Source organism: Trachypithecus francoisi, unplaced genomic scaffold, assembly GCF_009764315.1.
Source record: "Trachypithecus francoisi isolate TF-2019V2 unplaced genomic scaffold, Tfra_2.0 Lachesis_group7, whole genome shotgun sequence".
Lineage (NCBI taxonomy): Eukaryota > Metazoa > Chordata > Mammalia > Primates > Cercopithecidae > Trachypithecus > Trachypithecus francoisi.
In genome coordinates, this window is record NW_022681472.1 from 57,412,696 (window position 1) to 57,434,243 (window position 21,548).

Consider the following 21,548-nt stretch of genomic DNA (forward strand, 5'->3'; position numbering starts at 1 on the left):
AGAAGTAGTTAGCCAGTAGAGGGACAACAAGCTATCTGAACAAAGTTGAGTTATTAGATACCAAAGAGGAAGAAAAGATTCTTGACTATCATAAACCAACAAAAGGAATGGTTTAAACATAAACACTGGGTTTCTTTGCACAAACAAATTTAGGACAGTTTGGTAAAAGCTTTTGTATCATTTTGGAAACGGACTTCAGATTAAAGGGTTAAACACACTTATTTATCTTCATTCTCCCCTAAAAAGATAGTAAAAGAACATAAAGGGATAAAAGCATAGGGGCAAAGAAGATAGAGGAGGAGTCATCAGCAAAAGTTATATTTCAACACAATTCTGAAGAATAGAGAGGGTCGATGGAGGAGTGAAAACTAGTTTAACAGAACAGTGAAAGTTACACTGTAATATGGCTATAGAGGTCAGTACAGAAAGAGCCCAATTCCCTACAAAACCCTAGTGTGGTCTGGGCCTTGGAGATGACAGAGACCACTAGAAGAAAATACTGATGAAGGGCCCCAGGATCCCAGAAGGTGAGGTAGAGGTAAGCAGGTAAAAGCAAGGGGCCAGGTCAATGTTGGCACTTGGAGTTGCTGGAGTCTCAGGTACCCTGTCCCACTCCTCGCAGCCAACAAGAGAAAGAGGAGGGAGGCTTGCCCAGCAGGCACAAAGAAGGGCAGGAATAAGGCACCTGTAGGAAAGCAAAGAGTGTGAAAGATTGCATTCTAAGCAGTTACTCATCCAGACCTCTTCCCCTGAACTGCTTCCAGAATGCTGGCAGCCAAGTGAATGCCTCCTCAGGCAAGGGATTGTAAGATATTTCTCATGAGAAACTGTCAAGCCCCAGAGAAAAGACATCTAGTTTCTGACATTTGAGGTATCTTCCCATGAAAAAATTAGCTTTCATCTGATCACCATACAGCAAGCCCACCAGTGAGCAAGCACACTTTTCTCACCCACATACAGAGTTTCTGGTGAGGTTTCTATTACCTCATTCCTGAGAGGAAAAGGTTTACAGACAGTTGACGAAAGCCTCTAACGTGATGGGACTAAACAAATATAAGAGAAGGGAAGCTAGAGAAAGCCAAGACTACGCAGGAGGCAAAGGATACAGCCTATCTCAAAAGATAGAAAAAGTTAGTGCGACTGTGACCTGATCATTAAATTCTATTTATAACAGACAGCATGAAATGAGCTCTTTAAATAGTTGAGATAACAACTGCAGTAGAAAGTAAAGCAAGAAAATATCCTCCAAAATAGGGCAAAAGATGAAGAGATGTGCAACAGGAAAAAACAATGAAGAACATTCTGAGATTAATCCAGTTTAAAAAATAAATAATAAGATTGAATAATACTTGATAATTTAATAAGTGCCTGATACTGTTCTAAGTGAATCAGACGTATTAGGGAGGTAACTACTATTATTATCTCCATTTTATAGATGAGGAAACTGAAGCACGGTAAAATTAAGTGACATTATCAATAGTAATACTGGAAGCTAGAAGATAAAAGAACAATTTCTGCCTGTAATTGCAGCTACTTGGGAAGTTGAGTCAGGAGGAGCACTTGAGTCCAGGATTTTGAGGCTGCAGAGAGCTATAACCATGTCACTGCACTCCAGCTGGTGTGACAGAATAAGAACCTGTTTTTAAAAATTTAATTAATTTTTTTTGAGACAAGGTTTTGCTCTGTAGCCCAGGCTGGAGTGCAGCGTCATGATCTCAGCTCACTGCAGCCTTGACCTCCCTGGGATCAGGCAATCTCCTTACCTTAGCCCCCTGAGTAGCTGTGACTACAGGTGCGCACCAGTATGCCCGGTTAATTTTTGTATTTTTACAGAGATGGAGTCTAGCTACATTGCCTATGCTGATCTTGAACTCTTGGACTCAAGTAATCCTCCTGCCTTGGCCTCCCGAAGTGCTGAAATTACAGGTGCAAGCCACTGTACATGGCCTAAAAATTTTTTTAAATTAACAATTCGAATAAATAAGTGAAAGAGCAATTTCTATAAAATTATGAATGAAGAAGTTCTGGTTAGAATTCTACACTTGGTCAAACTCTCTATTAAAAGTAAAAGTTGAATAAAGACATATCTAGTATGTAAGAACTCAAATTTTGGCCGGGCGCAGTGGCTCAAGCCTGTAATCCCAGCACTTTGGGAGGCCGAGACGGGTGGATCACGAGGTCAGGATGATCGAGACCATCCTGGCTAACACGGTGAAACCCCGTCTCTACTAAAAAAATACAAAAAACTAGCCGCGCGAGGTGGCGGGCGCCTGTAGTCCCAGCTACTTGGGAGGCTGAGGCAGGAGAATGGCGTGAACCTGGGAGGCGGAGCTTGCAGTGAGCTGAGATCCGGCCACTGCACTCCAGCCCGGAGACAGAGCCAGACTCCGTCTCAAAAAAAAAAAAAAAGAACTCAAATTTTACCTTCTGTACCTTTTCTTGGGCTGTTACTAAAACATGTGCCATGGAAAATGAAGCAGTAAACCAAGAAAGAGGGCACAAAACACAGAAATGGGGTTTCTCACACTACAAATTAAGGAGTGTCGCAGGCTTGGTGAGGTGGCTCATGCCTGTAATCCCAGCACTTTGGGAGGCCGAGGCAGGTGGATCACCTGAGGTTGGGACTTCTAGACCAGCCTGGCCAACATGGAGAAACTCCGTCTCTACTAAAAATACAAAATTAGCTGGATGTGGTGGCACATGCTTGTGATCCCAGCTACTTGGGAGACTGAGGCAGGGGAATCACTGGAACCCGGGAGGCAGAGGTTGCGGTGAGTTGAGATCACACCATTAAACTCCAGCCCAGGCAACAGAGAGAGACTTTGAAAAAAAAAAAAAAAAAAAGAAAAGTAAAAGGAGTGTCCCAGGATGACACTTGAGCAGTGGATTCACAGAGCAACTCATCTCCACTGAAACAGTAGAACAATGAATTTCTGGAGGAATTGTTTTCAGGGGAAAATTGGAATTGATTGATTGATCATTTGGAAAAAAAACATGATAGTCATTTGATAGACCAGTTGTAGAAAAATATCAGGATAGGTGCATAATAAATTAAGTAAATAGATACAAGATTTTATAAGAAAGAAAACAATAATAGTACACTATTGGCTCTGTTGTCATTGCTATTGGCATAGTCACTTAGCTCCTAAACTGTGAAAGTGCTGTGTTGGAAGGAGAAGTTGCTTGGCATGAAAGAGCTAAATCCTAATCTGAAGCAATAGGTAGTCAGAGCACAACATCTATTGGCAAATCAAGAGATGGCAGTATAAATTATTTAGAAATAGGGAGGTGAATGACAGAAGAGACAGATAAAAGTGGAATGTGGCTGCCTCTAAAAAGGAGAGGAACATGATAGGTATTGCATTATCTTAAAATATTATATTAAAATAGTACCTACATTGTCTTAAAATATATTAGTTTTTAAAGTGTGTGTTTATATTGATTTTTAAAAATACAATTTTGAAATTTATTTGTTGAAAATGGACACATGAAACAAACCAAACCTTGTTTTATCGTGTAATTTTCAGAAAATATGTGATCCATAAAGATTAAAAGAAAAGTTGTATGAAGTCTGGCAGCTTTAGTATTAACTTGAAATAAAATATGGCAAGCTTTCCACGTCCTCCTTTATTTCCACAATCCATATGTACGAGCTAGATCCCAGTCAGAACTTCCACAAACACTTCACTCTTTGGTAGCGGCGGTTAGAAATTACACCTCTGCTAATTTGCGTTGTTCCCAACCAGGAGAAACATTACCACACAAAAAAATCAGTTTCATCCTGCAGTGTTTCCGTAGCAACCATATTAGGCTGGAAGAATAAAGCACCTTTGTAGTAGTAGCGTCTATTGAATTACAGTGTAAATGTTGATGCCTGCCTGGAAACGTCAAATGACAACAGGTTTACAGAACGAATTCAGTGGTTGTTTGCAGCTCTGGAATCCCAGGCTGCAGAGTTGAGATCCAAGAGGTGCGCCTGGCCATCTTAGTGTCCATTCAACCAAATCTCCTCACTCCATCAAAACCACGCCACTCCCCACCTGCCCAGCTCGTAAAAGGATGCTCACCTGCTTGAAAATCTGTAATATATCTGATGTCTTTTACACAGCAGGACACGAAAAGTGTTTGTTGTGGATAAGAATGTTAAAAATTCAATTACGCAACAGACCAAACTTTGTGCTTCTTTCCCCCTCTCAGCACAAAGTAACTTTAGTTCCGTCCTCTTCTGCCACTGTCAAACAGCCCTGTTACTGTGGGCACTAAATGCCTTGTAGCGTACTGCGCATTTGATTCTGGTTGACTTGGGATACCTGAGCTAGGTAGGCTCTCATTAGTTCTTCCGCTCGACCCATAATTCCTAGTGTTTGCAGGTGTTGCATTCCCCCAACCCCTTTCTTCGCTTCAACCAGTACCCCCGACCTTCCCATCCCTGCCTTGGAGAAGGAGGAAAACGCAGCTTGAGGTCTACTCGAAGAACTGACCCTCAGCTCTCACAGGCTGCCGCCGAGCTGCAAGCATGCCGCCGCTCCACTCAGGTAAACTTCGGAGTGAGTTACCTTAACTTGGAGAAGGGCCTTACCTGAGTGCGCCTCTGCCAATGGCAGCTCACCTGAGGGAGCTCCCCAGCCAATCATCGCGCAGCTCGTCCCTCGGGCTTGTACCCTTTAGTGAAAGAATTCAGCTCCTTGCGAGAAAGTTACCTGTGGCCGCCCAAGTCCGCCACTTTCTGCTCTGTGTCTGCCCATTGCCACGATCCAGGAGGACTCCGCGCCGCCCGGCCGCCTCCGAGCTCGGGCCCCATGTGAGGGGCCCCCCCTTATCCCACCTTTCCGGCTAGGTGAGGGCGTGAGCGGGCTAGCGAGCGAGAGTGGTGAGGGGGGACGGAAAAGCAGAATTACCTGTAGCTCTTGTTCTGCCATCTCGGGCGCTCTCACACACCTTCACCTGCACAGACTTGAAAGTCCAGTTTCACCAGAGGCTGAGGCTCCAGGAAAAGGGGAGCAAGTTCATTGGATCAAACATGTCACAAGAGTCGGACAAGTAAGTGGATCACACGCGCCGGCTGCTGCTACTACCACTTTGGGCTGATGGCAACTGGTTTGTTATGTTTTTGTTTTTGTTTTTTTTTTAGTTGCTATTGTTGGTATTTTTCTTTCTTTTTTCTTTTTCTTTTTGGTGGATCCAGACTTTTCCGCATTATGTTTCTACCCTGATTAAGAGGAGAAACCTTACAACAATGTGAATGTTTAATATCCCCTTTGGGCCTTGATAGTAAAAGTGGGTTTTCCTTTTCCTTCCTCCCTTAGGAATGGTCTCAGCTCCCGCTCCCGGATGAATACTTGGATATTGCCAGAGGTTTTGGTAGATGGGCGCGGGAGGCCTGCTCTTCCCCCTCTGCTTTAGCTGCTCCCACCGATCTGGCGTTTAGGGCCATTTGGAAGTTCAGCTGAGTTCCTTCGATTTGTCCAAAGGGCCTACTGGAAAAGTGGGGCTTGGCCGCTTTTGTGTGACCGCAACAAAGAGCTTTTATACTGAGGCAGAAACGGCCATCTTCTCGCACCGGGCAGGAGGGTGGGCGTGAGTGCGCGCCGGCCTGTGGCCCCGAAGGGAGGCCAGGCGCTGGGAGGCCGGGGGCGCGGGGGCGGCCGTCGCCGTCCCCCACTCCCTCGACAGCCCGCCTCCCTCCTCCCCTCCCCCGCCTCCCTCCCCCGGGTCCGCCCCTCATTGTTTGGCCACCTTCCTCAGGTGCCCAGGGGAAAGGACGGTTCGCAAACTGGGGGAACTCATGTGAGGCCTCGAGTTAGGGCCTCGGCGGGGCGCCAAGGGGCGCCTGCTGCTGAGCGATTCACCCGCGCCCCGACGGCGTCTGCACGCCCCTGGAGCTCGCGGCCCTCCACGCAGTTGGCCGCCAACTCGGACGCCGCAGGCGGGACTGCGTGGGGCGCGCCGAGCCTTCTCGGGGTGCTCTCGCCGTCAAGGCCAGGGGCTCGGGGAGGCGGGAACGCTGGGCTCGCCTCCCTCCCGTCCCGGACAGGCACTCCAGACGCGCCGGCGAGCCACAGCCTGCGCGGCCGGAGTCGCCCACGGGTCACCGGGCCCGGTCCGGCCGCGTCCTGACGGCCTCCCCGCGGGCCGGCCCCCGGCCTCGGAAGGCTTTGTGCGAACCGGGGGAGGTGGGGCCAAGGCGGGCGCGGGAGGGAGCCGGAGGTGGGTCCCGCGGCCTTTCTCGGGATTCGGCGGGGACACTCCCTTCCCCCTCTCGGGCGCGTCCGGGCCTGGGAACTGGCTGCGTCCTATTGGAAGTGCGCGGGGCCGCCCTTTTGCTTTCCCCGGTAACTTTGCCGTGGCGTTGCGGCCACCCCGAGGGGACCTTCCTGAAGGCGTGTCGCCGGAGAGGGCCGGTGCCCCAAGGCCGCGGGCCGCTGGGCCTGTCATGGAGAAGTGGTGGGGACCCGTCCCAAGTTGAGGGACCACGAGGGAGGAGTGGGAAGGCCCAGCGGACCTGTTCAGGGGTGGAGGGGAAGGACTAGCTTCAACATAAAGCCGCTTGGTAGGTTAGGCGAACCTAAGAAAATGCGGTGTCATACTTAAAAGGCAAAAAACTGCCAGATAGTTGTACCCCGTTAGCCACCGATGAGGAATTAACCGAGTACAGCGTACCGGAGGGGAAGAACTAGCGTTACCAACACGGGAGAGGGTCTGAGGCAGGGTAGGAAGAGGAGAGTGTGTGGTCGTCTGAGAATACCCCCAGCTCTTCCCCAAATCTTTCTAGTCTTTAAGGAAACACGACTCGAGTTTGAAATTTTCAGTAGCCAAATCCTGAGGCGACAGCAAGTTTTTGGGGTTTGTTTTGATCCTTGCGTGCGTCAAAGATGATTGCAAATCTAGTTTAATTAATTGCGCAATTAACGTTTAGTTTGCTTAGTTTTGTGATACAACAGGACTCGAATTCTGAATGAAAACGGGTCGGGCTTTATTTTCACCAGTTATACTTAGCAGCAATAAGAACAATGTGTTTACCACTAGAAATAAGTACTGAGCGCCCGCAATCTGGTTTCACCACACACATCACCTAGTTTTTATGGGTGATAAGTATCTGGGATTACGTCTGCTTACATTTAATGAACGTTGCTTTTATCTAGTCGTGGTTTCCAACACGAAATTTTGTATCCTGGGAAAAGTAATGGTTACAATGGTGCAAAGAGACAATTAGACCTGATTTATTTCTCTTTCATGGGGCTGTTGAAAATGCTTTAAGTCAATACGTGACTTCTGGATCATTTCTGCGAATTCTAGCCCAGTTTTCTTAATATTAATATTCTAAGGGAGCCCTGGCAGGGGTGGGTCTGAAGCTTATGCAACTATGTGTGTGAGATGCGGTGGGGACTGTAAGGAAACGGGCCCCTGGGCACACCATGGGGCTTCCTTTCTGAGCAAGTGAGAGGCTTCGTGAGCCTCGTTGAAAATCCGCCTTACCAGGCCTGTCTGTAGTTTCTGGAAATAACATGAACGAACACACACTGGATATTCTTTCATAATCCCATTGAGATTTAGGCAATCTTTGGGATTGCACAGGATGATATTTCTGGTTAACAAGTCTAGACTGAAGTAGCATGGTCTTTTTTATGGTGTGGACGTTTCAGATTGAAACGTTCTGCTTTTGATGTTCTGCAGTGTTGATGCTATCGCCAATTAAAACAAAGTATTTTTAGGACATTTTGTCTTTGTATATATTTTTAAATTCTCTACTCCATCTACATTTTATGAAGATTTAAGATCTTTGTCAGCAAGCATGTGTACAAGCGAAACAATGCTAAATTAAGAAACTCTTATTATTTTACTGCCAAAATGTATAAAATATATTCAGAGAACATATAGGTACTATGTGATTTGATACTCACAGGTGTTTTTCAATTAGGTAAGTGTATTTTCTGGTTACCTACTATTCGTAACACATTCAGATAGGCATAATAGAGGCATGCGAAGAAGGATAAGATGAGCCTTGTTCTCAGGGGGCTTAAACTGTAGTGGAAAGCAACACCTGGAGAGACATACTTTTAATAAACACAATGCCTAATAGTTACAAAAAATACAATAGTTACAAAAAAGTTTTTAAAAATACAGTACAGGGGCTGGGCGCTGTGGCTCACGCCTGTAATCCTAGCACTTTGGCAGGCCGAGGTGGGTGGATCACAAGGTCAGGAGTTCAAGACCAGCTTGATCAACATAGTGAAACCCTGTCTCTACTAAAAATACAAAAAAATTAACCCGGTATAGTGGTGGGCGCCTGTAATCTCAGCTACTTGGGAAGCTGAGGCAGGAGAATCCCTTGAACCTGGGAGGCGGAAGTTGCAGTGAGCTGAGATTGCGCCACTGCACTCCAGTCTGGGTGACAGTGCAAGACTCCATCTCAAAAAACAAAAACAAAAACAATACAGGTCATGATAAATACTGCCTCTCCCTACTCATCGCATTTTTGCCTATGATAAGTGTAGTCATTTTGTGTGTTTTTTGTTAAGGAGTCCTGCTATTATTCAGAAAATAGCTGAAGTTATGGGTATCTCATGTGGATAACCTTTCAAGTAATGGGATGACTCTACATTTTAATTAAACTCTCTAGTCTTTAGTTTTATAAATGCATATGCTTGTTTACATTTGGCTATGCAAAATATCTTTTAAGGTCAGAAACGTCAAGAATTTATCATATATTTTTCAAACCAATACATATACCCTTTCACTGTTTGAATGAGTATGCCTTGAATGCCACTATATACTTGGCATTGAGATTCACTGGTGAATAGAACCTAGTCCCTGCCTGCATGGTACTTTGTGTGTGTGTAGGGGGGGTGCTGGGCGGTGGCCAGGGGTGGGGAGGGGCGCGGCGGGGCTGGAAGGGGCAGACTTGTTGACAGTAAATCAACAAAAAAGTAAACATTAATTAGATGATAAGTGCTGTGAAGGAAAGCAAAACTGGCTGGAAGGACTGAGAATAATGGGGGAGGTCTTTTGTATAGGGTGATCATGGACAGCTTCTCTAATGAGGTGAGCTTTGAGTGGAGGCCTGAGTGAAGTGAGGCATCAAGCCCTGAGATACCTGGGGTAAGAGTGTTACAGGCAGGTGGAAGAGCAATTGCAAGGGCCCTGGGGTGACAGTGTGGTTAGCATGGTCTAGGATCAGAAAGGAGCTCTGTGTGGGTGAATCAGAGTCAGAGATAATGGCACTATCAAATAAATTAACATGATCAGTTCTCTATGTATTAATCTGGACAGTTGCATACTCAAAATGGTCAAAATTGTTCTTGTAAGTGGTCTTGGTAATCAAGAGATAGTAATACCCAATGAGTAAATGATGAACCAGCTAACACTCATCAGTCTTGTTTCTTTCCCTGAGTATCACCAGTTTAATGGTGAGGGGTCCACAGTTCTGTTCCCTACAACGAATTAAATCTTGTACACTCCTTAATTCAGAGATGAATAAATGCACACACTCTGGAGGATCCCTGGGGATTCAAACTAAAGGAGACAAAGTACAGATAGTGTTTGCTCAGACATGCCCACCTCCCTAAAACTGGTAGCGTAACCTACCTTCAGCTACCATCTCCACTCCTTAACATTAGGCTTGTGCAAGGTAAAATTTGCCCTTGCTGCCTTCCTCTTGCTCTTGTTCAGTTTCTATAAACTATCCATCAGACAACATGAACTTGTCCACTGTGTCTGGAGGAACACTGCATAGCATGTGCTTTAGTGAGTTTCCCATCTTCAATGAAGTAAACTGACATACAGGCAAAGTTAACCTAACTGAAAAACAAGTTGAAGATGATGCACATGCTTAAAAATAGGAATCTCCACAGGAATTTCTAAAATCATTGCATCTAAAACTCACCTGAGTTTAAAACATATAATATACCATCTGAGGCACCCTGGGTCCCAACCCAACAGTGTTGAATTAGATTCTCCAGGAGAAAGCACAGGGAATCTGCATCTAAACAATGTTCCAGGCATTATAATTGCCTTAAATAGGACAACACTGCTTCAAATGAAACTTAATGCTAGTTTACATAATAGATGCAATTTATATGCAACTTTTCAGGTGCATATCCTGTGTGTAAATGAAAGAAACCTGTAGACTTTTAGTTTACTTTATGCTACCTTGGATGAGCAGCTTCAGATATGATTTTAACGTGGATATAAGACTTCTTAGGCCTGCTCTAGATGTTTACTTTCATTGTTTTGTTGAACTGCTGCTTCTGGAAGAAAGGGGTCTTTTTTGAAGGGGAATATGTTTCCAGAGCTGCAAAAGAACTGATTTGAAGTGATATCACCCACATGGGCCTCCACTAGGCTTGCCAAAGGTCTAGCTCGGGTTTCTGGCTGAATCCCACTCATGTGTGAGCTGATGTTCAATTTATATATATATATATATATTTATATATTATATATATATTTATATTTAAATATATATATATTTATTTATTTATTTGAGACAGAGTCTTGCTGTGTTGCCCAGGCTGGAGTGCAGTGGCACAATCTTGGCTCACTGCAACCTCTACCTCCTAGGTTCAAGAGATTCTCCTTCCTCAGCCTCCCCAAAAGCTGGGATTACAGGTGTGTGCCACCACGCTTGGCTAATTTTTTGTATTTTTAGTAGAGATGGGGTTTCATCATATTGTCCAGGCTGGTCTCAAACTCCTGACCTCAAGTGATCCACCCACCTTAGCCTCCCAAAGTGCTGGGATTACAGGCATGAGCCACCATGCTTGGTATTCACTTTTTTGAGGACTGTTGTTTCACTGAATTCAGATTCTATTTTGTAGCACAAAGTCAAAGGTAAAGAGCTCTAGTTTGATGTTGGTCCCTGGTGAAATGATTTGATAGGATGATGATTGCAGTTTCATTTCTAAGGCTCATGGTAGCTTAAAGTATTACACTGATAAGATGGTACTAGATCTTCTGTTGGCCTACAGTGAGGGTCTGTTTTAAACTGACTGCAGAGTCCAGGCCATTCAAATGGTCCCAGTGCCACCTGACTTAAGGGAGACCAGGAGTAAGTATTAGAGCGATCAATGAAAAGCTACGTCTAGCAATTTCTGCTAGGCTCAGGAAAGTAAAAGGAGAATTTAGAAAAGTAGTTGGATAAATCAAACATACATAGAAGCATTTAAAAAACATTAACAGTACCCAATCACCTCAAGAAGTGTTTGTTTGAAATGTATAGCAAATCCAAATAAGACTTTTTGGATGTTAGGTTGTTAAATTTACTTTTTAAAAAGTCTTAGATAATTCAGGCAACTGCCTCAGTTCCTCTTTATGACTTTGGTCTGACTATAGCCATACATTTCTGGTTAAAAAATTAACAATGGTTACATAGTATTTTCCCCCTTCCTTACTTCCTCCCTCATTTAAATCAACATTTTCTTCTTGTTCCCTCCTCCTTCCCTTCTTTCCTTCTTTGGTTTGTCTCCCTAATGTCACTTTCCTGTTTCTTTTTTCCTCCCGTATTACTTGGTGAGAACTGACAGCTGCACAGCTTCTGCACATAGAGATAAATGTGAGTCTGATTTTAGGTGCTACTATAGTTAGTGAACTTTGCTGCATTCTTTCAGTATTTACAGCATCAGCAGCCCATCCTTGTTACCTGGGCCAAGAGGTAAGATCATGTCAACTAGGTTTAACCTTGGAAAAATTTGAAGTTATTTTTAGTATAAGAAAAGCCTTACCCTAAGTTAATTAGAGTTCTCACTCATAATCCCTGGCATTCACTAGGGTACTGATACTCTTTTCCTTTTCAAGAGGTTTTCAATGACTCTTGTTCAATTATAAAAACTAGGCCTGGCCAGGCGAGGTGGCTCAAGCCTGTAATCCCAGCAGTTTGGGAGGCCGAGACAGGCAGATCACGAGGTCAGGAGTGTGATACCAGCCTGGCCAATATGGTGAAACCCCGTCTTTAGTAATAACATGAAAATTATCCAGGCATGGTGGCACACACCTGTAGTCCCAGCTACTTGGGAGGCTGAGGCAGGAGAATCGCTTGAACCTAGGAGGTGGAGGTGAACCAAGATCATACCACTGCACTCCAGCCTGGGCAACAGAGCGAGACTCTGTCTCAAAAAAAAACACCAACCAAGCAAACAAAAAACAAAAACACACAAACAAAAACTAGGCTTAACCTGAAAGAGGGCAGTGATTGGTTTGGCAGACTTCTCCAGGGAAAATTCCTTAATGAGCAGCAACAGGCTGGATAGGAATTTTTGCTTTGGCCCAGGAGGACTGGTGGGTTGCTTAGTAACAACATGTACCTGGGAGTCCCTCAGACAGCTTCACTGGTCTTCACGTTTAGGCCTCCAAATTTCAGATTCATCCTACCATCTATCTGCCTGCATATTTTCTTCCTTTGGATGAATCCAGGCTCTTCAGATCGGTTTTGTTTATTTTTCCATTACCAGGAGAGTACATTTTATGTTGTAAGTTTCTTATAATGGTATGGATAATGGTAAATGGTAAAAGGTACTGGATTATAATAGGTAATAACGAAAGTGTATTTTTTTTGTTTTTGTTTTTTTTGAGATAGAGTTTTGCTCTTGTCGCCCAGGCTGGAGTACAATGGCATGATCTTGGCTTACTGCAACCTCCACCTCCTGGGTTCAAGCAATTCTCCTACCTCAGCCTCCTGAGTAACTGGGACTATAGGCGTGTGCCACTATGCCTGGCTACTTTTTTTGTTTTTTCAGTAGAGACAGAGTTTTGCCATTTTGGCCAGTCTTGTCTCGAACTCCTGACCTCAGGTGATCCATTCGTCTTGGCCTCCCAAAGTGATAGGATTACAGGCGTGAGCCACCGTGCCCGACTGAAAGTGTGTTTTATGCCATAAGTTTCTTAATGGTAAATGGTAAAAAAAAAAAAAAAAAAAAAGTACTGGATTATAATGGGTTAAGTGGGATAGAAGTAAGAAAGCATTCCTTTGGAGATCTCTACCTTCCATCCCTGGTTATACTGGGAAAAGAGAAATGATTCAGCTTCATGAGTTTTGGTGAGCAGTAGTAATATTATTTGTAAAAAGACCACCTTTTGATTTGCCACATACAATACTAATCAAATAACACATTTTAAGAATTCTTATAGGAAGTGCTAGAAAAGCTGGTGCATTTCACGGGATTTCAATGTATATTTTGAAAATAAGTCAGGGTTCTGAAGGTTGTTCATGCATTTGAATGGGCATTCAGTGGAAAGCAATCAATGCCTGTGGTAGATGAAGTGCCTTATTTTACTTTGTAATGAACATGGCAATGAACTTTGTGGGGAGCACTTCACTTTCACTCCCAAGGAAATGCTTCCTTTACAAGTGTGAATGCAGATACCCTCCGGAACAGAAACGGAAAGCAAGAATTGCTTGTGGCTTCTCTTTATTTTGGCGCCAGCCTTTCATCTGAACTCTGAATATACAAATATAACTAACCCTGAGAGCCAGAGTCGCTTCTTTTTTAAGGCCCATGAATTTAGGTCAGGGTTTTAGGGGACAAGGAAAGGTTGAAGTGAAGGAGAGAGGCATGGAGAAAGGAAAGGACGAGAGAGAGCGGGAAGAAACTGCTTAACTAATGTTAAGTTGCCAGTGTTTTCTCAGTGGCGTGTGAGTGGCTGGCAGGGGCTGCTGCCGGGGCCTAGGGTGCGACAGCATGTGGCTGTTTGGTCTCCTAGATAATTGGTTTTGGTTTTAATTTGCAATCTAGAATCCTAGAGCTAGAAAGAGCCTTAGGGATCATCCAAATGCATCTTAGGGCATGTGAGGGAGCAGGTATAGGATTTTGATCTAAAAGCCTGGTTTGAGGAGAAAAGCATCTTACATTTTTTCTTCTGTATTTCATTTTGGGATTCTTAGTAAAAATTGAAAATTTGGAGTTTTGATTAGTTTGAAAAAACATGCTTTTTTTTTTTTTTGGAAGATTGGGAGCAGGATAAGCACTGCATGTTTACTTCTTAAACCATGAACATGAGTCTGTGAAATACCTGGTTAAAATTCTGATATCATTACTGGGAGTTAAAATGGACTTTTCTTCCCACACTCACCCCAAATCATTGTTTTTGGTTCTCAGTTCAGTGAGCCCCATAAAATAACTGCCTTCTGTACTTCTTGGATCTAACTTTTCAAAGAAACAAGGAACAAAGGTAGATTTTGCCTCTTTCCTGCATTGCCAATAAGATAATTAACATAAGATCAGAGGATTTTTCTTTCATTATTTTTCATCTGTAAAATGGAGTTGAACTAAATGATCTCTGAGAATAATTATCTGCTCCAATATTCTGTGTCTCATTTTCTCCCTCCAGAGGGGTCTGGGCTGGTGGTGGCTCACAGCGGGGGCCATGAACATTAGCAAGACAGGAGGTTACAGGCACAGTGGGACCTGCTTCTGCTCCCAAGCCCCCTCACCTCCTTTACCAAAATCAGTGGTGGTCTGATTCAGATGACAAACAGACTTTTGGAAGGCAGGAGGAATTCAGAGGATCACATGGAATTCAGAAGGGCAGCGAGGCGGTGAAATCAATGGTTTAACTAGAGGACTCCTGTACAGCCTTACTGGGCTGGTGGAAAAGTGGTACAAGAAAATCAGACAAAATGGGCGGGCAGGGACACTGAGAACTTCTTCCCAGAGACAGCCCAGGAAGTGGTTCATTCTCGCAGGCTCATGAAGCGAGAGTGAGGCAATATCAGAATGAATGGAACATTGACTAAAATTTAGTAAGCTGAAAACCTTAAATAGGTGAAAGGGATGACCTCTTCCTCCTCCTTCTCCTCTTCCTTCTCCTATTCTTTCTCCTCTTCCTCCTTCTCCTTTTCCTCATCCTCTTTCTTCTCCTTCTCTTCCTCTTCTCCTTCCCCTTCCCCTTCCTTTTTTTCTTTCTCCCCCTTCTCCCTTTCCTTATTACTCCTTTCAATAAAATGTAATTCACAGACACCCACTGTCAAAAAATGTTGCCAAGCAAGTAATTTAGTAAATGTTCAGAAGAGATTTCAAATAATATAAGGATAAGAATAGCAGCTGCAGTTTCACTTCAAGGATAAGGTAACGTATTATTTCACTTCAGGGCGCACAATGATCATTCATTTAGGACAGGAATAAAATCTCCTCTGGTATCCTACTGTGTTGCAGAATTTAAAAGTCTCTGAAGTCAGTTGCCCCTGAAAGGCTCTCATGTTGGAGGGAATTTTGATTAGGTCTCAGGACATTTATGTTTCCTCTGCAGAGTAGGAGTTTTAAGTTGCTCTGGAGTCCTGGGGTATACTTTTAAGAATATGTATAACTTACATATTTTGGAAAATAATTTAAAAAAGGACAACTACCTCAATAGAAAAGTGGTCAAAGAGCATAAGTAGACAATTAGTAAAAGCTGTATAAGTGGCTAATAAAGACAGAAAATAATATTAGCTGTAAGCTGTATTAGTGATAAGAAAAATACAGATTATCTAACAGAGATATTCTAAGTTTCCCTGTCAAAGTGGCTAAAATGAACAAAACTGGGTTCAGGTAAAAAATATTTTTGGAGAATTATAAATTATCACAAACTTTCTGGAAGGCAGTTTTGCAAAACCGGTTGAAATGGGTCTACCCATTGACAACTAAATTCCAGTTTCAGGAATTTGTCTTAAAGACATAACCAAAGACATAAAGTGCCACATGATTTTTAAAAGCAAAAAAATCAGAATAACCCTAAAAGCCTGGCTATAAAGAGTTGGTTTAGTAAATGGTTTAGTGAGATGCTGGGACAATATGCAAGCATTATAAATCACATTAATGAAAAAATCCTTAATGATAAGATAAATGTTCATGATGTATTATATCAGAAGGTTTATAGGCATAAAAAGATGAAGAATAAAGAATTCAGAAAAAACACAAAAAGTTAACAGTGGTTTGCTCTCTTAAGGATAAAATAAAGGTACTTTTTTGTCTGTTATTGTTTCTCTGTGTTTGCATTCTGTGCTGATGTGAGCTTGCACTGCTTTTGTAATTAAGGATAAATTTTATTTATGCATGTATGTATTTATGATGTATTTATTTTAAAAAGTTAAAGGTTATGTATAAAAATAGTTATCAAGTGGAGACACTTAAAAATGATACCCACGTCTCTAAATAAAACGGAAAAGCCTGCTTGCTACTTGCTTGTTGCAGGTAGAATTGACCCGATCCCCTGCAGAAGTCCCTGGCCTCTCCTCTCTGTCCCAGGAATGCCACGCTGCCCTTCACGCTGGCATGCTGCCTGTCGGTTCTGCGCTATTCCTCAGTGACCTGTAGATTCCTTATCTGTGTCTCCACAACCTTGTCCTTTTAGATTTGCATATGGGTTTTCAATTATTAAATCCAATTATTTTTCAAAATAGCACAAGTAGGTGTAGGAGTTTCCAACATGTGTATAATTTGAGGCTGAGGAATGACTAAGAATGAAAGAAACTCCGTTTGTTCCACTCAGTGGGCTGCATGTGCCTACGTAGCTTCACTTGAAGCAAACTCCCGAGACAAACCTGCCGGCCACATTGCCTCAGACCCCGCCTGAATGTTCATGGGAGAGACTTGGTGTTGGGCCCAGTTTTGAGCTCTTTTGGAGGGACAGGGAGAGCCTGGAATATGACTTCCTTTAAAAACAAAAGGTAATTCTAGGCAAGGTCGAGGGTTTTTTATTTTATTTTATTTTCTAGGATAAAAATTTATTTATATTTTAGAGTATAGACTTGCTTTTCCCCGGAGGGCCACACAGTGACTCATCTGACTGCTTCTGCAAGCTGGTGCATAGATCATGCCAGACCAGCTTGGGTCTGTTAGTTAAACTGCAGGAGATTGCATCATAGGATTTACTGCAGGCGTCTTGAATGGAAGTGTTGTCGCCAACATGAACTTATTTGCTTATCAACCTATCCAAGAAGCATCCACAGCAGGGAACAAAAAGTACCTGATGGGAACTTGCTGGGGAAACTGGCCTCCCAGAGTCACTGAAGTTGCCAACATTGCATTAGGAAAAAAACAACAACAAAAAAGAGGAGGCTAAAAATACGACAACAAAAAAGGTGGAAATGAACTTTTGTAGAATGTGAGCAAAACCAAAGCGATCTTCAGCTGCAGAATCAACACAGAGGTGGTGAAACAGGAACTAGTAGGTATACATTTTGGTTGTGTGCTCAAAAGTGAATTTGCAATTGCCCCCTCTCTCCCACTCCCAACTGGTCCTACCCTCCCCCATCCTTTTCTTCATATTGTATAGAAATTCTTCAAACCTCAAATACTATAATATTTTCAAAAAATCATGATCTTCTTTGGATGTTAAAAGTCTAAATGGGTTGGGTGTGGTGGCTCATGCCTGTAATCCCAGCACTTTGGGAGGCCGAGGCGGGAGGATCACCTGAGGTTGGGAGTTGGAGACTAGCCTGACCAACATGAGAAACCCTGTCTCTATTAAAAATACGAAATTAGCCGGGCGTGGTGGCTCATGCCTGTGATCCAAGCTATTTGGGAGACTGAGTCAGGAGAGTCGTTTGAACCTGGGAGGCCGACATTGCAGTGAGCCGAGATCATGCTGCTGCACTCCAGCCTGGGCAACAAGAGTGAAACTGTCTCAAAAAAAAAAAAAAAAAAAGTCTAAATAAAGGCACCTATCCTTAAGGGGCTTGTGGGAGACTTGAGGGAAGGACTACAATCTCCTTTTATCTTGTGTTTATCTGTAGTTTTAGAAAACATTCTATAAGGTATGTTTTGTATCATATTCAGCCACACAACACAAATTTGCATTTTGATTTTGTTCACAAAATTTGGGACACAAGTCATTTATCACTTTTAGCATCTTGAAGTTGAACTGGGGCAGCAGTAGTCTTGTTATGCTTTTTAGCCTTCCTAATCCTTCCTAAGCAATAAAATACCGATGTGGTCAAATCCCAGGACACATTGAATTACAAGCTCCAAGCTTTTCCACTGCAGCACACCAATGCATGTTTGGAAAGATGAACAAAATTAAACATGCTATTTAGAGCTTTCAGGACTAACTAGATTTTGCTGTTGTCATTGTAGCAAATATTTCTAGAGTGTGGAAGAAGTTGAAAATGCTTTTTTGATAGAGAGATTTTTATTGTACTGTATATTTAATGAATTATTTCATAAATTGCTGTTGTGAAGCATTTCAGAATGACCTGCCTCCTAGCTTTCAATGCTATTGCCCAGGCTGACTTTTATTGCAATTATTTTATGATACAGTTTTGCATCATATGTGTTTACTTTTTAAAGAAGCATTTCCTGGGATGTTTCTTTTTCTGATTATGAAAATAATATGTGCTCATGATGAACAATTGGAAAATAGAAAAAAGTGTGTAGAAGAAAAGTCACTCATAATTCCAGCACCCTGTTAATACTTTGTCTTTTCTTACAGTTTCTAATATGTGCATGCATAGTATATCAGCGTGGTTTTACAAAGAGTGTGCAAATTATGATTCTGTTTTTTACATCATTCATGCCATTCTGCATTTTCCACTTAATACTATACTATTGGTACTTTACCAGTCCCTTAAGTATTCTCCTACATGGCATTTAAAGGTGAACTCTATCATCTTCTATTTTTAATATTTATGTTCAGTATAATAAATCATGTTTATATGTAAAGGTTTTTGTCTCTGGTTATTACTGTAGAATAGACTTCTGGAAGTACAAGAACAAAAGACATAAATATTTTTATGTCATTGATACATAATTTGAAAATGATACCTAGAAAGATTCTAACAATTTGTGTTCTCCCAACAGTGTTTAAAGGTGTCTTTTTCTCATTGTCTCACAAGTAAATGACAATTGTACTTTGTTTATTTGCAAGGCAAAAAAAAAAAAAAATTGCAATTTGATAGTTAAAGGGATTAAACATTTTCTCAGATTTTTATTTTGTAATTTGTATTTCTTTTTTAGTGAAGCTCTTGCTTTTACCCTGGCTGCTACCTATGATTGTGTTATGTTCTGGAGGAGAGGGAACTTGGCTGAGGGGGACTTTGGGGCTGAGATCCAGCTGTGCTTCCCTCTGGTGTCTACCCAAAGTTGTACCTTCCAACATCTGTACAGTTGCACCCTATGGGTTAACAGAGGACTGTTCTTATTTTTCATTTATTAAAAAGTAAATTGAGATACTCATATTTTTATCATTGACTTGTGAGAGCTCTTTTTGCACCTAAAACCATTAACCCTCTTGTTAAAATCCTGGCTATCATTTCAACTTGTTACTTTAATTTCACGTTTAAAAAATGTTCAGAGGTTTAAATTTTTAAATGGCAAATATGTTGGTCTTATGCATGTGTGAGTACTTTTGTTCCTTTCACATATGGAAAGCTTGAGATTAATCTTTATGGATTTTATTCATTAAATTTTTTCTTTCATTTTAGCCTCTTTTTAGTGTTATTTAAAAGATTCTATAAGAGGTAGTTAATTTATACTTAAATGTAAAAGTATCAGAAAATAACAATTTTCTACCACTCAGAGATGTTAATACTGTTAACATTTTGAAATCTGTATTTTTGCTCCCTTTTCTGTGCATGTATATGCAATTACACTATGTATGAAAAGATAAGACAGTGATTTATGTACTGTTTAGTAACGTATTTTTTAAACTGATACTTATTACAGATAGCTTTCCACGACAATAAATATTTTTAATGGCCCAATAGTTTTACATTGGGTAAAAATATCCAAATTAATGTAACCATTTCTTCTTTGTTGTATATTTAGATTTTTCCCTGTTTTTTACTACTAAGGTCAATACTTGAATGATTATCCTTTTTTTTTTTTTGAGACAGAGTCTTACTCTGTCAGTCAGGCTGGAGTACAATGGTGCAGTCTCAGCTCACTGCAACCTCTGGCCCCTGGATTCAAGCAATTTTTGTGCCTTAGTCTCTCGAATAGCTGGGATTACAGATGTGCACCACCATGCCCAGCTAGGTCTTGTATTTTTCAGCAGGAATATTGGGGTTTTGCCATGTTGACCAGGCTGGTCTCAAACTCCTGGTCTCAAGAGATCCCCCTGCCTTGGGCTCCCAAAGTGCTTGGATTACAGGCGGGAGCCACCATGCCCGGTCTTGAATGATTGTCCTTATTACTAAATTTTGCACACTTCTTAGTTATTTCCTTGAAATACTTTCCAATGAATAGAAATTCCTAATCAAAAGGTACGCACTTTTTGAAGACATTTGGTTCATATTTCCAAATTGCCATCCAGATATTTTCTCCTAATTAACGACTCCCACCAATGGTGTATCTGAGATTAGGATTCCACATTCCGTCTCTAACAATACATATTATAATCCTCTCTTTAGTCTTTGCCAATTTGGTAAATTAAAAATGGTAACTTGTTTTGAATTGCGTTTCTTTCCATTTACTCAGGTGGATTTTTTTGATCACAGGAGAGCTTTATCTTTGTTTGCTTTAAATATATAGAGAGTATTTTGAGATTTTGAAAGTGCTTAGGGTTTTGTACAGAGTTCAGCTGTAGAGCATTTACAGTCAGTAAAAAAGAGTTTGTTAGAAGAGTGTGGAGCCATGATCTCTTCTCTCAGTACGTCACTGGGTCTGAGAACAACCCCTAATTCGCAGCCCTCATTCCTTTGCCAATGAAAGCAGTGACTCAGATCAGCATTTAAAGTCCCCTGATCAATGACCACAAATTCAAGGAACCTAGTCAAGGGTGAGTTCAGGATGAATACATCCAAACGACAACAAATTAGTGGCCACCACATAAGCCTATTTGACTATGTGATTTATTGAGTGCCTGTAGCCAGACGCAAAGCTGAGTACCGAGCTAAACGCGGAAACCCCAAAGATGAGACAGACTGTTAGGTCAAGGTTTAAGACTGTAATTAGAAAGAACATAATTTAGGAAAAAAAAGCAATTGCACATTTACCTTCCTGTCTTCAATAATTAAGTTGTGGGAAATGTGGAGGCAGGTCCAGAATGAGGCAAGATCGTGTGAGTCTTCAAGTTTTGTGCTTTATTTCGATTTCAAAGGTCTGCCACTATTTTTCATTTCTCAGGTTTGGTCAGGCTTTCATCCCTTCCCTGTTTTTTTTTTTCTTTTCTTTTTTCCTGTTTTTTTTTTTTTTTTTTTTTTTTGGTATGTGTGTGTGTGAGTGTATTTTTTTTTTTTTTTTTCTTTTTTTCCGGCCTATTAGTGCTTAGGAAACACTTTGGTTGTTTATCTAAATAGTAGGGCTATTTAAAATGAAGTCACTTTTCAAAGATAAGGCTCCAGGGCTCTGCAACTAAACTTTATATTAGAAACCTCTCCTAGAGCTGCGGGTTAAAACATCTGTCACGTACATGTTGCTTATAACGTTAAAGGTAACATCTGTGGAAAATGGCAATTTATGGAAGTAATTTGGTACTTTTCTAAACTGAGATACAACATTAAAACATGTAGAACAATTAAGAATGTGTCTTAAAAGTGTTGATGGCATTAGAGCCAGCTGCATTAATCAGGAACTCATTATCCAGTCTGTGAATTATTGAGGCTATTTTCTTCAATTTTCCTCTTATAGTTAACCTTGTAG

At 41.8% G+C, this 21,548-nt stretch overlaps 1 protein-coding gene and 1 long non-coding RNA gene across 3 annotated transcripts in view; one reads left to right on the top strand and one right to left on the bottom strand.

Moving 5' to 3' along the window:
• Positions 1-4,968, bottom strand: part of LOC117079477 — a 35,506-nt gene extending 30,538 nt beyond the window's left edge. Inside the window, exon 1 of one of the 2 annotated variants that reach the window (XR_004435468.1) lies at positions 4,899-4,968. This is a non-coding gene — a long non-coding RNA (uncharacterized LOC117079477). Of the gene's footprint in view, positions 1-4,700; positions 4,833-4,898 lie in introns of those variants that run through there. The other variant, XR_004435467.1, reaches the window with a different exon arrangement.
• The window catches only part of GRHL2 (grainyhead like transcription factor 2), a 199,707-nt gene continuing 182,841 nt past the window's right edge, over positions 4,683-21,548 (top strand). The window contains exon 1 of the mRNA XM_033203375.1: positions 4,683-5,040. Within this exon, the coding sequence (XP_033059266.1) occupies positions 5,021-5,040 (20 nt within the window). The 5' untranslated portion in view covers positions 4,683-5,020. The remainder of the gene's footprint in view (positions 5,041-21,548) is intronic.